The sequence below is a fragment of the Lacerta agilis genome, chromosome 16 (assembly GCF_009819535.1).
Source record: "Lacerta agilis isolate rLacAgi1 chromosome 16, rLacAgi1.pri, whole genome shotgun sequence".
NCBI lineage: Eukaryota > Metazoa > Chordata > Lepidosauria > Squamata > Lacertidae > Lacerta > Lacerta agilis.
In genome coordinates, this window is record NC_046327.1 from 13,229,702 (window position 1) to 13,242,652 (window position 12,951).

The window sequence follows — 12,951 nt, forward strand, 5'->3', positions numbered from 1 at the left end:
GTTCAAAGGAAGGGTGTCCCTAGTGAGCGTGTGTTTTGCCTTGACTGACAGAATTGCTACACAGACTTACTGACAGAACAGCTGCTAACATGCTTGTCCAGGTTGGGCCGGGGGGGGGGGGGGAGAGAAGAATCCACATAGCTGATGGGATTGATGGCCAGAATCCAAAAAGTCACACGAGTTTTGCAGGCCCTGTGCAGCTTTGTGTTTCTCAAACACCAGCCCAGCCATGCCACATAACAAGCCATTTTTAAAACTTAAGGGAGTTACTGCAGCCATTTCATTTATTCATAGAATCACAGAATTGTAGAGTTGGAAGGGATCCCAAGGGTCATCTTGTCCAACCCTTATTACTAAACTGAAAACTATGGAGAGACCTGGTCTGAATAGAGGTATTGGATTCTTGTCCCATTACATATGCTAAAGCTATTTTTGGCCATCTGCATACTATCCCTTGCTTTTTCCTGTAGGACTAATTGCAGTCGTTAACAGTTGTCAACAGGTTTACCCATTGAGTCAACCATCCATCTCCTACTACCCTCCTGAGAAAAACCCTACCCCACCCTCCCACTATATATAAGGGTCTGGTGACTTCTGTTTCAGTGTATCTGAAGAAGTGTGCATGCACATGAAAGCCGATACCCAGAACAAACTTAGTTGGTCTCTAAAGTGCTACTGGATAATTTTATTTCATTTTATTATTTGCCAGAAAGTTGTTCTTGATTTTTAGTTCCAATCTCCTTTCTTGTAACTTGAGGCCATTGGTTCAGGTCCTACTCTCCAGAGCAGGAGAAAACAAGCTTGCTCCCTCTCCCGTTTGACATCCCTCGAGATAGTTGGAGATGGCTATTCCAGCTCCTCTCAATCTCCCATTTTCCAGGCTAAACACACCCAGCTCTTTCAGCTGCTCCTCATAAGGATTTCAGGGAGAGAATGTGTCCGGGTAGGCTAGGAGAGACCCTTGTCTGAAACGCTGAATAGTCATTGCCAATCAATGTTGACAATATTATTGGACCATTGATGTGACTCAATATAAGGCAATTTCCTATGTTCTTATGTACTGCTTCATTTTCTCTTCCCCCCCACCCCAACCAACCAAAATCAACCATGCATGGGTATGTGGCACTGTTTCTCATATATATCTTCTAGGAGTCGCTGCTTCCCTGTAATAGTCTTGCTAACTGTTCATAAGCAGAATGACTTTCGTAAGTGCTAAAATGCCTGCCTTAGCATTAGAGGTGATTTATTGCTTTTAATTTGCTTCAACTTCAAATGCCCTAAACTAAAATTGCCCTCTGTGGTAGAACTTAGCCTTTATTTTTAACGGTTTGGCAAATCATAGCATCTATAAACGTTAATGTACACCCTTCCTACTAGCCTGTAACACAGGCAAACCAACAGAGCATACCTCTTAATGTACATATATTTCCCTGCAGATCTATTAAAGGGGAGGGAAAAGCTTTCCTGAAAATAAGTAATTCAGAATTGCAAATACACACACACACACCACTGTAACAGGATAGGGTATGATTTGGCCAAATCTTGGGGTGCTGAATAAAGGACAGAAGGGGACACAGACTGACATAAAATGTATATATGCAAATGTATAAATAATTATTAAAATATGAATAGAAATACAACACATTTCACCTGTACGCCTACTCAGACTGCTATCCAGGTGTTAAATGTTGTTGGGGAACTTAATGGCCCTGATCTCCCTTCCTGTGCTTCTTTATCTCTAATTTGGACTTGGACTGAACATCTTCTAACAGAGGACTGTCCTTTGCAAAGTAGGACACATGGAGACCCTCGCTTTTCATAGTGAGATGCAGGCACATTAATATTCCAGACCTATGTTGGTTGCAAAATCAACAGAGCCTGGAAGGTACAGCAAGTTTACATGGGCGGTCCCGAATTCAAAATGTTTGTGTTACATTGCCGTAGGGATGCACAAAAAGCATCCAGTTTAGCAGTAAAGTATTTCATTGAAGGTATTCAGGCATAGGGATCATTCCTGGGACCAAACCCAATGTGTACTTAATAATATAAGGACTGCATTGCTGGATCAAACCAAAGGCCCATCTACTCCAGCATCCTGTTTTCCACAGTAGCCAATGGATACTCAAAGGCAGAACATGAAGGCAATGGTTTTGGGTACCAGTAATATTGCCTTTGAACCAGGAGGATGAAAATAACCAGCATGAGCAGCAGCCATTGGCAGACAACTAGCACAAAGGACAATTTTGGATGTCCACATTTCCTTTGGACGTTCATATTTTAAATATTACTTACAGTTACTCTCAGGTATCTCAAAAAAATTCATATTCGGCGTTGATATATGTATTTGGTCTTTCCCCTGTTCAACAGCAGGTTAGCTTAGGAGCTCATCCGTGTCGTCTCCCATTCATGGTGCTATGCAAACAGTCATGCAGAGAAATAACAACTCCATTTAACCTGTCTTTCCAGGGCTATTGGGTTATGGTAGCTATTACTTAATAATTAATTAATTGATTAATTAATTAATTAATTAAGTGAGAGCTGGACCATAAAGAAGGTTGATCACCAAAGAATTGATGCTTTTGAATCATGGTGCTGGAGGAGACTCTTGAGAGTCCCATGGACTGCAAGACGATCAAACCTATCCATTCTGAAAGAAATCAGCCCTGAGTGCTCACTGGAAGGACAGGTGCTGAAGCTGAGGCTCCAATACTTTGGCCACCTCATGAAAAGAGAAGACTCCCTGGAAAAGACCCTGATGTCGGGAAAGATTGAGGGCACAAGGAGAAGGGGACAACAGAGGACGAGATGGTTGGACAGTGTTCTCAAAGCTACTAATATGAGTTTGACCATACTGCGGGAGGCAGTGGAAGACAGGAGTGCCTGGCGTGCTCTGGTCCTTGGGGTCACGAAGAGTCAGACACGACTAAATGACTAAACAACAACAAAGCTATTACTTAATATATCTTAGCTTAATATGCCAAATTACACACATGCCTTTTGCCCATTCATTCATGCCCTTCTCCCTTCACAGTGTACCTGAAATGCAGAAGTTTGCAATTAACCATAGTTTCCCATTTCATCTGTACCAGGAAACCTCAAAGGTAAAGGTAAAAGATTCCTGGACGGTTAAATCCAGTCAAAGGCGAATATGGGCTTGCGGCACTCATCTCATTTTCAGGCCAAAGGATCCGCCGTTTGTCCGCAGACAGCTTTCCGTGTCATGTGGCCAGCATGACTAAATCACTTCTGGCACAATGGGACACTGTGATGGAAACCAGAGCACATGGAAACGCTGTATACCTTCCCACCACAGTGGTACCTATTTATCTACTTGCACTGGCCTGCTTTCGAACAGCTAAGATGACAGGAGCTGGGACAGACCAATGGGAGCTCACTCTGTCACAGGGATTCAAACTGCCAACCTTCCGATCGGCAAGCCCAAGAGGCTCAGTGGTTTAGACCACAGTGCCACCCGTGTCTGAGGAAACCAAAGCCCACTTCAGTTCATGATTTGAAGCCTTATGGTTCTGAACCTGGTCACCTTAGTTTCCTAGTTCACATGGAGATGGAGACTTCCATGTTTCATTCAGGCACATTACAAAAGGAAGAGAGACCTGACAGTGCATGGGCCAAATGTCTGTGCATATCTCTGCTTTTTATTTATTTTTTATTAATAGTTTATTTCAGTGTTCTGCCCTCAGCCATAAATCTGCCAGCTTCCACAGCCTAACTTCTCCTTTCATGCCAACAGCACCCAGCCTCTCCTATTCGTAAGTGCCACAGATTATTCCTTTCTCAACTTTTTACCTGCAGCCAATATTTCCCCAAACCTCCCACTCTGATCCATTTGCTTTTTAAAAAACTGTATTCTCAGGCCTCCTACTGGTTTGTGGTTTTTCCAGTTAATTTATTCAAATGGTGTTAATTAGCGCAGCAACGAAGAACAAACAAAATAGTCTTTGCTAGTACACATTTCCCGTATTCCGACTCCTGCTGTTTCCCACACTGATATTCAGTATAAAAATAATGCATATGTATACAGAGGAGCTGAAAGGATTCTCAATATCTCTGCAAAGCCAAACAATGAAATATTGAACAGCAGTCAAAATGAGAGTATATATCTTATGGCATTATATTGCAAAGTTCTTGCAAAGAGGATTTAGGACCTTCCCCTTACATTTTATGTACTTGCACCAGTCAGTTTGTGGGGGACAGTAGCCATCTCTCTTAACAACACAGAAATGGGGTGGGGCGGGGCACACAACTGTGACTGAGATGGTCAGCAGGAGAGACAAGGAGAGACAAAAGATTCTGCAGCGCTAGGAATTTCACGTTAAATGCTTTTATTAAACGCTACATTCCATCTCCAGCTGTTTCCCACACTGACTTATAATTATAAAAAAATAACCAATACTCATAAAGGAAACATGCAAGCAGTCTTTATATATGTTCATAGATCCCAACAATACAGTTTCATTCAATGAGCAGGACTGTACACTGTACCCAGCATTCATGCTGAGAATAAAAGTAGAGAAATCAATCCAATTCTTCTTCTTTTTCTCTTTGCTTTTGCTTTTTTTAAAAAAAAGGAAAAAAGAAAGAAAGATAGGAAATTGTTGTTATGTTGGCCTGGAAAATGGGACAGATGAAATCACACCCCTATGCCCCCAAGCCTAGAGTTGGAGTTTGTGGAAGGGGAGTCATAAATTTGAGTGCTCTGCCCTAAGTAGGATCTCACCTGAAGCTACAAGTTTTAATGGACTGGGTAAACCTTTCCTCCTTTACAGGGTCTCCTTAGATTCAAAACTAGCAGAAAGCTAGTCAGGATCTTCTGTGTGCATGCGGTTTAAATTGCCACAGTCCACCAATGGACACATCTCATGTATCTTCAGAATCCCTCCTACACAATACTTTTGAGTGGAGGAAATTCATGCATTCATCCATGATCAAAACAAAATAAAAAAATAAATCCTTCCAGTAGCACCTTATAGACCAAGTTTGTTCTTGGTGTGAGCTTTCGTGTTCATGCACACTTCTTCAGATACACTCAATATGAGTCATCAATAAGTGATCAAGGATTGAGGTAATGCACTTGATAGATGAACTATGCTGGAGAAGGTCTCTGTGCCTCTATTGAATCCTTTTTGCCTCAAGAATGAAATCCCTCTAAAATGACTCAACAAAATGTTTCTTAACCTGCTATTAAAAGACTTCCAGTGATGAAGATTCCATCCTGTACTCTTGGTTCCCATCATGTGTGCTTAAGAAGAAAGCTGTTTCTAACATCTACCCTAAACCACTTTGAGGTTTTTAACTATCAAAAGGTATATAAATTTCATGAAACGAACAAGCAAGCCATCTTTGTGAGTTGCAAGTAGAAGTGATAGGTTTAAAAAAAAAATCCTTGCTGCCAACAGGCACTAAGAACCAGTGATCTCTATATTCCTTAAGACAAACTCATGCACTTGAAAATAGTTTTCAAATCCCCCTCTTCCCCAGGCTAAAGCCACCAAGGATGAAGGGAGCTGGTAATCCAACAAAAGAAGTGAATGATCCCCATCCCTGCCCCAAGGCATGGGATAAGTTGGTCCCACCTAGAAGAGTCCTCTTCCAGCAATACATTATAGGAGCACAGGGCCTTAAATGGCTCAGGACAGCAATACCTCAAGCACTGCCTCTTTCCATATGAACCTACCTGGACCCTGAGATCATATTCTGAGGCCCTCCTTCATGTGCCTCCACCTCGAGAGGTCCGTAGGATGGCAACACGAGAACGGGCCATCTCTGCAGTGGCTCCCCATATGTGGAATGCTCTCTTCAGGGAAGTTCACCTGGCACCTTCATTGTACTCTTTTAGGTGCCAGGCAAAAATGTTCCTTTTTAACTAGGCCTTTGGTTGATCTGGTTGACATCCTATGCCCTTTTAAAATCTGGCTCTTGGGGTTGTTATTGGGTGGTTGTTTTTATTTTGATTATATATATTGTGGTTTTTGTTGAACTTTTCTGTGAACCGCCGAGAGCTCCAGGTATAGGACACTATATAAATTCAATTAACAACAACAACAGGAACTATAGAGGCAAACTAGACAACCAAACTACTGCTGCTGCTGCTGCTGCTACTACTACTACTACTACTACTACTGTAGAGGCAAACTAGACAACCGAACAACAACATCAACAACTATAGAAGCAAACTAGACAAGCAGAATTTCAGGTGCTTTGGCTTCAGCAATGTAATTGTCTTTGAGAGTCACCGCCTATTATTCTGGTCTGACTCAGTGTAAACCTTTATAGCATGGCAGTTTAAACCATGGTTTGGGAGAATGCCAGAGATAGGGTTTGGCATGCCGTAACATAGTTTTACTATCCAAAAGAAATATCAGTGGCCTTGTTGGGATAAGTAGTGCCAAATTTCCCCTCTGGCTGCTAGTAAACCACTAACATCACATAGTCCAAACACAGACTCAGAGCGGCTATACTTTTTTTTTGTAAACATTTTGTATTTCAAAGAATCAGAGGACAAAAGCCAGAAGAGGTCTCAGGTCCTAGTGAGATCAAACAGAACGGTTAGCTAATCACTAAAAAAAAAAACAGCTTTGTACATTGTTCAGCAGTGCACTAACCCTTATGTTGGGTCTTGTGCTCAAACAGCATATAAACTAATGGAAATATAATCTCTGTTAGTGTGTAGAAATGTATATAGGTGGAGCAAGACACACTTTCACTTTGAAATCGTTAATCTGGAATTGCATCTTTCTCAGCTGGGAGAGGGAGGTGAAAAATTGGCAAGAATATTTTTCTGAGCATTCAAACAATTGATTTAGGGTTGTTCTAGAGGTGATGTTAAGCAAGTATTTGAATCCCATGCTTGGGGTCTCTTTCCTAAAACTACTTGCTGTCTGCTGACTCCCCAGGGCTCCACTGGTCAAGATGCAGCGAATGAAGCTATTAAATTCATGGTGCGATCTCTGAAAAAAGACTGGAACAAAGGGGAAAGTAAGGTCCTAGAGGAGGAGATTGGTACACTAACACAACAGAAAACAACAGGAAATTGAACACATGCAACTAGGCATTAATTAAAGGGGGGAACCTGGAATATTATTCCTATATGTGACCACAGTGGGGGGGGGGGAATTAATATGGGCATGAATGGAAGAATATATTATTACCCAATGTGGAGGAATGGTGGCAGGAATTAATGGAGGTAAAGTTAATTACTACTAATAACAACAATTTGGGAATCCCTCGACTTTCTGTGTCCAAGATGAATTATTTTGAGGCACTTTGACTTAAAAGCAATATGGTTTAAGGAAAAAGTGAAGAAGATGGATATTAACATGGACTGCATGTCTTAAATAATCTTTTTTATTATGTAACCAGCAGATAGAAAAAAACAGAAGCTTCCAATTTTTCATCTCTGCTTCTTTTCCCTTCTTTTTCTCTCTCTTCTTTTCCTGTTGCCTCCCCACTTTTCCTTCTTGTTTCTTTCATTCTACTTGTTCTGTTTGTATTGCATTGTGAAAAACTTTAATAAAGACTCGATTAGGGTCAAAGCAGAAACTAAGCTAGGAACCCCCCCCCCCCAAGCCCATTTCAACTGAGGATCCCAATGCCTCCTGCTCCATTGCACTGGCCCAGTGGTGCATAGAGCATGCCAGCTGGGAGGGAAAATGCTCACCTGCAGCCCAGAGCATTGGTCCACATTCTTGAGAAAGGAGCAAAGCTTCTTAGAGGTTGACCAGGTGAAGACCTCTCTTGAGGTCTTAGTTTACCTCCAGCTTTCAGTCCTCTCAGCTCACGTTAAAGCAAATAGGAGGCGGAGCAGAGGTGTGCTGCCGAGACTTTTGCTCTCTGTTGCCTCCCCTTTTTCCATTCCATGAGTTGGGGGGGGGTCCTAAAGTGGGGCAGGGTCTATATTTAGTACTCCACATAGATCTCCTTACCACAATCCCATAAAGGACTAAGTAAAATCTGACTTATTTGAATCTGACTTCCACAAGCACAATGCATCTTCCCTTCTGTCTCCCCCGACCCCAATAAATCCCTGAAGTTACTGCATATGGGGGGAAATTCAGAGCAGATTGGGGGGGGGCACAGGGAGAGAAGGGTAAGACATTCCAGTGTCCTCACTGTTCTGTGCGTGCAATGATTTAGTTGGTTATAGCCCTCAAAAAACCCTTTTACGGAGTAACCCTAACTACATCTATGCAGAGATAAATCCTACTGACTTACTCCTGCATAAGCAGGGTTAGGATTACAGCCCCAATTATCTGTTTTCTTGGTTGCAAGCCTGTGCTCATTACTGTTAGGAACCATGGTAAGCATTAATTCCCCCGCTTTTAACCCAAACTAGCTACAGTAAAGAACTCCTTCCTGTCATCTCTTATCATCAACTTCACACTACTTCGGGGAGTTCTTTGGTTGGCGGTGGTGTAATGTACTGTAGATATCTGCAGTCAAGCTTTTCACACTTTTGCAACTAAAATGAGCGCTCCAGGGGGTGGGGTGTGCTCGTCTTCCTCTGAACCTGTTTACTTTCGGCTTCATATATTAGATGGATGAGATAGGAAATGAATTCCCTGCACGGAAGGAATATCAGTACAAAAGCGCTGCCCTCTCAGGCTGCGTTCCGAAAGTAATGATCAGACAGGCTGAAAGCTCCTTTCATCAGAAGCCCCAAATCACAGGGCCTGATAGGTTTTCAGTGGTAACTTAATTCCTAATGAAGTGAAGTTTAGCTTGGTGAGTTTTTGACACAGCTGGACACCAGTAGCAATTCTTTGGCTTCCGAGGCTTTAGCTGAAGAAAGGAAGGGGGGCCTTAAATGAGTCTCAGCAGTCTGTTCTTCTCAGACAGTGCTGAAATCTCACAGGGTCACATAACAAAGAGGAGGCTTCATTCGCATTCCCAGGCTAGATCTGAGTGCCACCACACAACCTGCTACACATTATTAGCCTCATCTTAGAAGATGCCCAGGAGGAGAATCAAACAGCTGGACAAGTCAAGGTTGAGGCATGTTCCTGCAGTTATGAGAGGCAGTTTGCGCCATAATGGGATATAATTGCCCTTCAAAGATAGCTCACTGCAACCAAAATTACCCTTTGGGCAAAGGGGGATAGGCAGTCCCCCGAGTTTCAGGCAGAAGCGAATCCTACACCTTTCCAGGCCAGTCCAGGACAAGGTTTCCCCAATGAAATGGGCAGCATTGTCGAGACAGTTCCTCAAAAGCTTCATCTTCAGTTGACACAACTGGAGCTCATTGGGTCAGAAGTTTTCACTCACTTAGTTTTCATTTCCCCCCTCTCTTCCCCTTTTATAACCCCCTTTCTCTTCTTATGCTAGACTATTCTATCCCATGTGCTTGCAAAAATTGGCTGATGACCTCATTATACCCTTGCTACCTGCGAGCTACACAACATGATACCTGCATAAAATGTATTTGTAAGCATTTGCAAATGCTGTGATCCCATTGTGGTGGCCCTAAAGTCAACTGGATGCTTTTAAGTGATAAATATTGATTGAATCGTGTGCTAGATTTCCTTGTGATCTTTTATATTAATAACCTGTGTATAATAATAATGCACATGTGCAGCATACTCTCTAATATTCCTCAGATGAAAATAGGGACATTTCTCACTCCCCTCCAAATAACCCTCCTTGACCCCTCCCCCATTTTTATCCCCCACCGCACAGAGCATTTTCTATCTGAAGAAGGGTGAGAGCTACCACCCCAACACCAACAGGACACAGGTCCTCCACCATCTTGAGAAAATCGCTAAATCCCAATTTTATTTAATTTTATTCTTTGTTGATTCGCAAAAAGAAAAACACACACCAATAAATAAATTTCAGAAAGGGGCAAAATTAGATGTGGAGACAATTCCTGATCATTGGCCATCCTAGCTGAGCCTGATGGGAGATGGGAGTCCCAATAAGATTTGGAGGTCACCTGGGCATGTAAGGCTTTTCTGGCCCACATGTTCAGTTCAGACATCAGTTGTGGAGAAAATGGAAGAATCAATATTTAGGTGCATCCCTGAACTTCAGGAAAACCAGGGCTTTTTTTTCAGCCGGAACTCACCGTGACTCAGTTCCGGCATCTCTCGGGTGGGCGCCATTGCCATTAAAAGAGAACAAGGGAGGTGTTCATGGTGAGTTCCGGCACCTCTTTTTCTAGAAAAAAAATAGCACTGAGGAAAACTGTGTGTATGTGCTTGGGAAAACAGGTTCATAAGCTTTGTTGCAGTTGTTTTAACTGAAAACGAATGGGATTTGCCTTAGCGTGAGACTCTCCTTAAACTAAGCTAACTCTCTGTTTTCTTCTCTCTTCCCCTCTGTCTTGGCAGGCCTGTGACGGAGGATTAGACAACATCAGTGGAGTCATGCTTCACACAGCCATATCATGCTGGCAGCCATTTCTAGGTCTGGCTGTGTTGCTAATTTTCATGGGCTCCACCATAGGCTGCCCGGCCCGCTGTGAGTGCTCAGCACAGAACAAGTCTGTCAGCTGTCACCGGAGGCGCCTGATTGCCATCCCCGAGGGCATCCCCATTGAGACAAAAATCCTGGATCTTAGCAAGAACAGGCTGAAAAGTGTCAACCCGGAGGAGTTCACAGCTTTCCCTCTGCTGGAGGAGATAGATCTCAGCGACAACATCGTTGCCAACGTCGAGCCCGGAGCCTTTAACAATCTGTTTAACTTGCGCTCCTTGCGACTGAAAGGGAACCGTCTGAAGCTGGTCCCTTTAGGGGTCTTCACCGGGCTGTCAAACTTAACAAAGCTAGATATCAGTGAGAACAAGATTGTCATTCTGCTGGACTACATGTTCCAGGATCTGCACAACCTCAAGTCCCTCGAGGTTGGGGATAACGATCTGGTTTACATCTCTCACAGGGCATTCAGCGGACTGCTCAGCTTGGAGCAGTTGACTCTGGAAAAATGCAACCTAACAGCTGTACCAACAGAAGCCCTTTCTCACCTTCACAACCTCATCAGCCTACACCTGAGACATCTCAATATTAACCTTTTGCCTGCATATGCCTTCAAGAGATTGTTCCACCTGAAAAACCTAGAAATAGACTATTGGCCTATGCTGGACATGATCCCTATCAACAGCCTGTATGGCTTGAACCTCACCTCTCTCTCCATCACCAATACTAACCTGTCCACCGTCCCTTATTCTGCTCTGAAGCACCTGGTTTACTTGACCCACCTGAATCTCTCCTACAACCCCATCAGCACCATTGAGTCGGACATGCTTGCCGATGTGGTGCGTCTCCAAGAGCTCCACATAGTTGGGGCCCAGTTGCGTACCATCGAACCCCACGCATTCCAAGGACTGCGGTTCCTCCGGGTGCTTAATGTGTCCCAAAACCTGTTGGAAACCATCGAAGAGAACGTGTTCCATTCCACCAAAGCCCTGGAAATCCTCTGCATAAGCAACAACCCACTGGCTTGCGACTGCCGCTTGCTTTGGATTTTACAAAGGCAGCCCACGCTGCAGTTTGGGGGCCAGCAGCCAATGTGCGCCGGCCCGGACAGCGTCAAAGAGAGGCCCTTCAAAGACTTCCACAGCACCGCCCTTTCTTTCTACTTCACCTGCAAGAAGCCCAGGATACGTGACAAGAAGCTGCAATACCTGGTGATCGAGGAAGGGCAAACGGTGCAGCTGCAGTGCAGTGCAGATGGCGACCCTCAGCCCACCGTCGCCTGGCTGACGCCGCGACGGAGACTGGTCACCACAAAATCGAATGGGAGAGCTACGGTGCTGGGAGATGGCACCCTGGAGATCCGGTTTGCCCAAGATCAAGACAGCGGGATCTATGTTTGTGTGGCCAGCAATGCTGCTGGGAACGACACCTTGTCAGCCACCCTCACCGTCAAAGGGTTTGCCTCCGATCGTTTCCTTTATGCCAACAGGACTCCTATGTACATGACAGATTCCAATGACACCAGTTCCAATGGAACCAATATGAATACATTTTCCCTGGACCTTAAGACAATACTGGTGTCGACAGCCATGGGCTGCTTCACATTCCTCGGGGTGGTTTTATTTTGTTTCTTACTACTTTTTGTGTGGAGCCGAGGGAAAGGCAAGCATAAAACCAACATTGACCTCGAGTACGTCCCCCGTAAGAACAATGGCGCGGTTGTGGAAGGGGAGGTTCCGGGACCACGCAGGTTCAATATGAAAATGATTTGATGGTTGTGTGCTGCTAGAATTATTAATTCTCCCACCCCTTCCCCTCCTGTGGCATTCTGACCAATCCAACAAGCTTGGTATCTGGGAATTGCCATGCTAGAGGCTCTCGGCCGTCGCGGTGTCAAACGGTACATGGAAACCAGGAAGACTATCTGAGGTTGTACAGCAAAGCCTCTTGTTTTGAGGCTGCGTGTGTGTGTGTTAGGGCTTTTTTTGCAGAGTTGGCATACAGTACTAATTGTTTGCATTGCAAATTTTTTGCCATTCTGAGGATCTCAGTAACAAACTGTCGGCTCATGTTCACGGACAAGTGTTCAAAACATTTTCTACCACTACAAAAAAAGGGAAAAAACCCTACAGTGTAGGATTTACATATTTAAAAAGAGAGAGAGAGAGAAAGACGTTTGTCTACAACATAACTCTGCAGTGAAATTTGTATCTATAGATCTCATTTGCTAAATCCTCGCATCATACATACCTTCTAGTTGATTCGACACCACAAGATTAATGTATTACTGTATTTTTTTTAAATATACATATTTAACTGTGTGCATTTTAAAGCAATACAAATGAGACGTTTTTGTTCCTTCCACAGTAACTGACCCAAGTGTGATGTCACTTGTTCCATAACTACAGCCAAATTCCCAAATCAGACCTCTGTAGTCACCAATGAAAGATGCTGTGGCTTGTGCCTAAAGTTACATCAAAGACCAGAGAGAAACTGTCGAGGCAGGCAGAATTTACTGTG

General features: G+C 43.7%; 1 protein-coding gene across 3 annotated transcripts in view; it reads left to right on the forward strand.

Annotated features, from left to right (window-relative positions):
• Nucleotides 1-12,545, forward strand: part of LINGO2 (leucine rich repeat and Ig domain containing 2) — a 580,298-nt gene extending 567,753 nt beyond the window's left edge. For all 3 annotated transcript variants that reach the window (XM_033173427.1, XM_033173426.1, XM_033173425.1), the window contains one exon: nt 10,347-12,545. In XM_033173427.1, the coding sequence (XP_033029318.1) occupies nt 10,383-12,203 (1,821 nt within the window). In that variant the 5' untranslated portion in view covers nt 10,347-10,382 and the 3' untranslated portion in view covers nt 12,204-12,545. The remainder of the gene's footprint in view (nt 1-10,346) is intronic.
• Nucleotides 12,546-12,951: the final 406 nt, after the last annotated feature.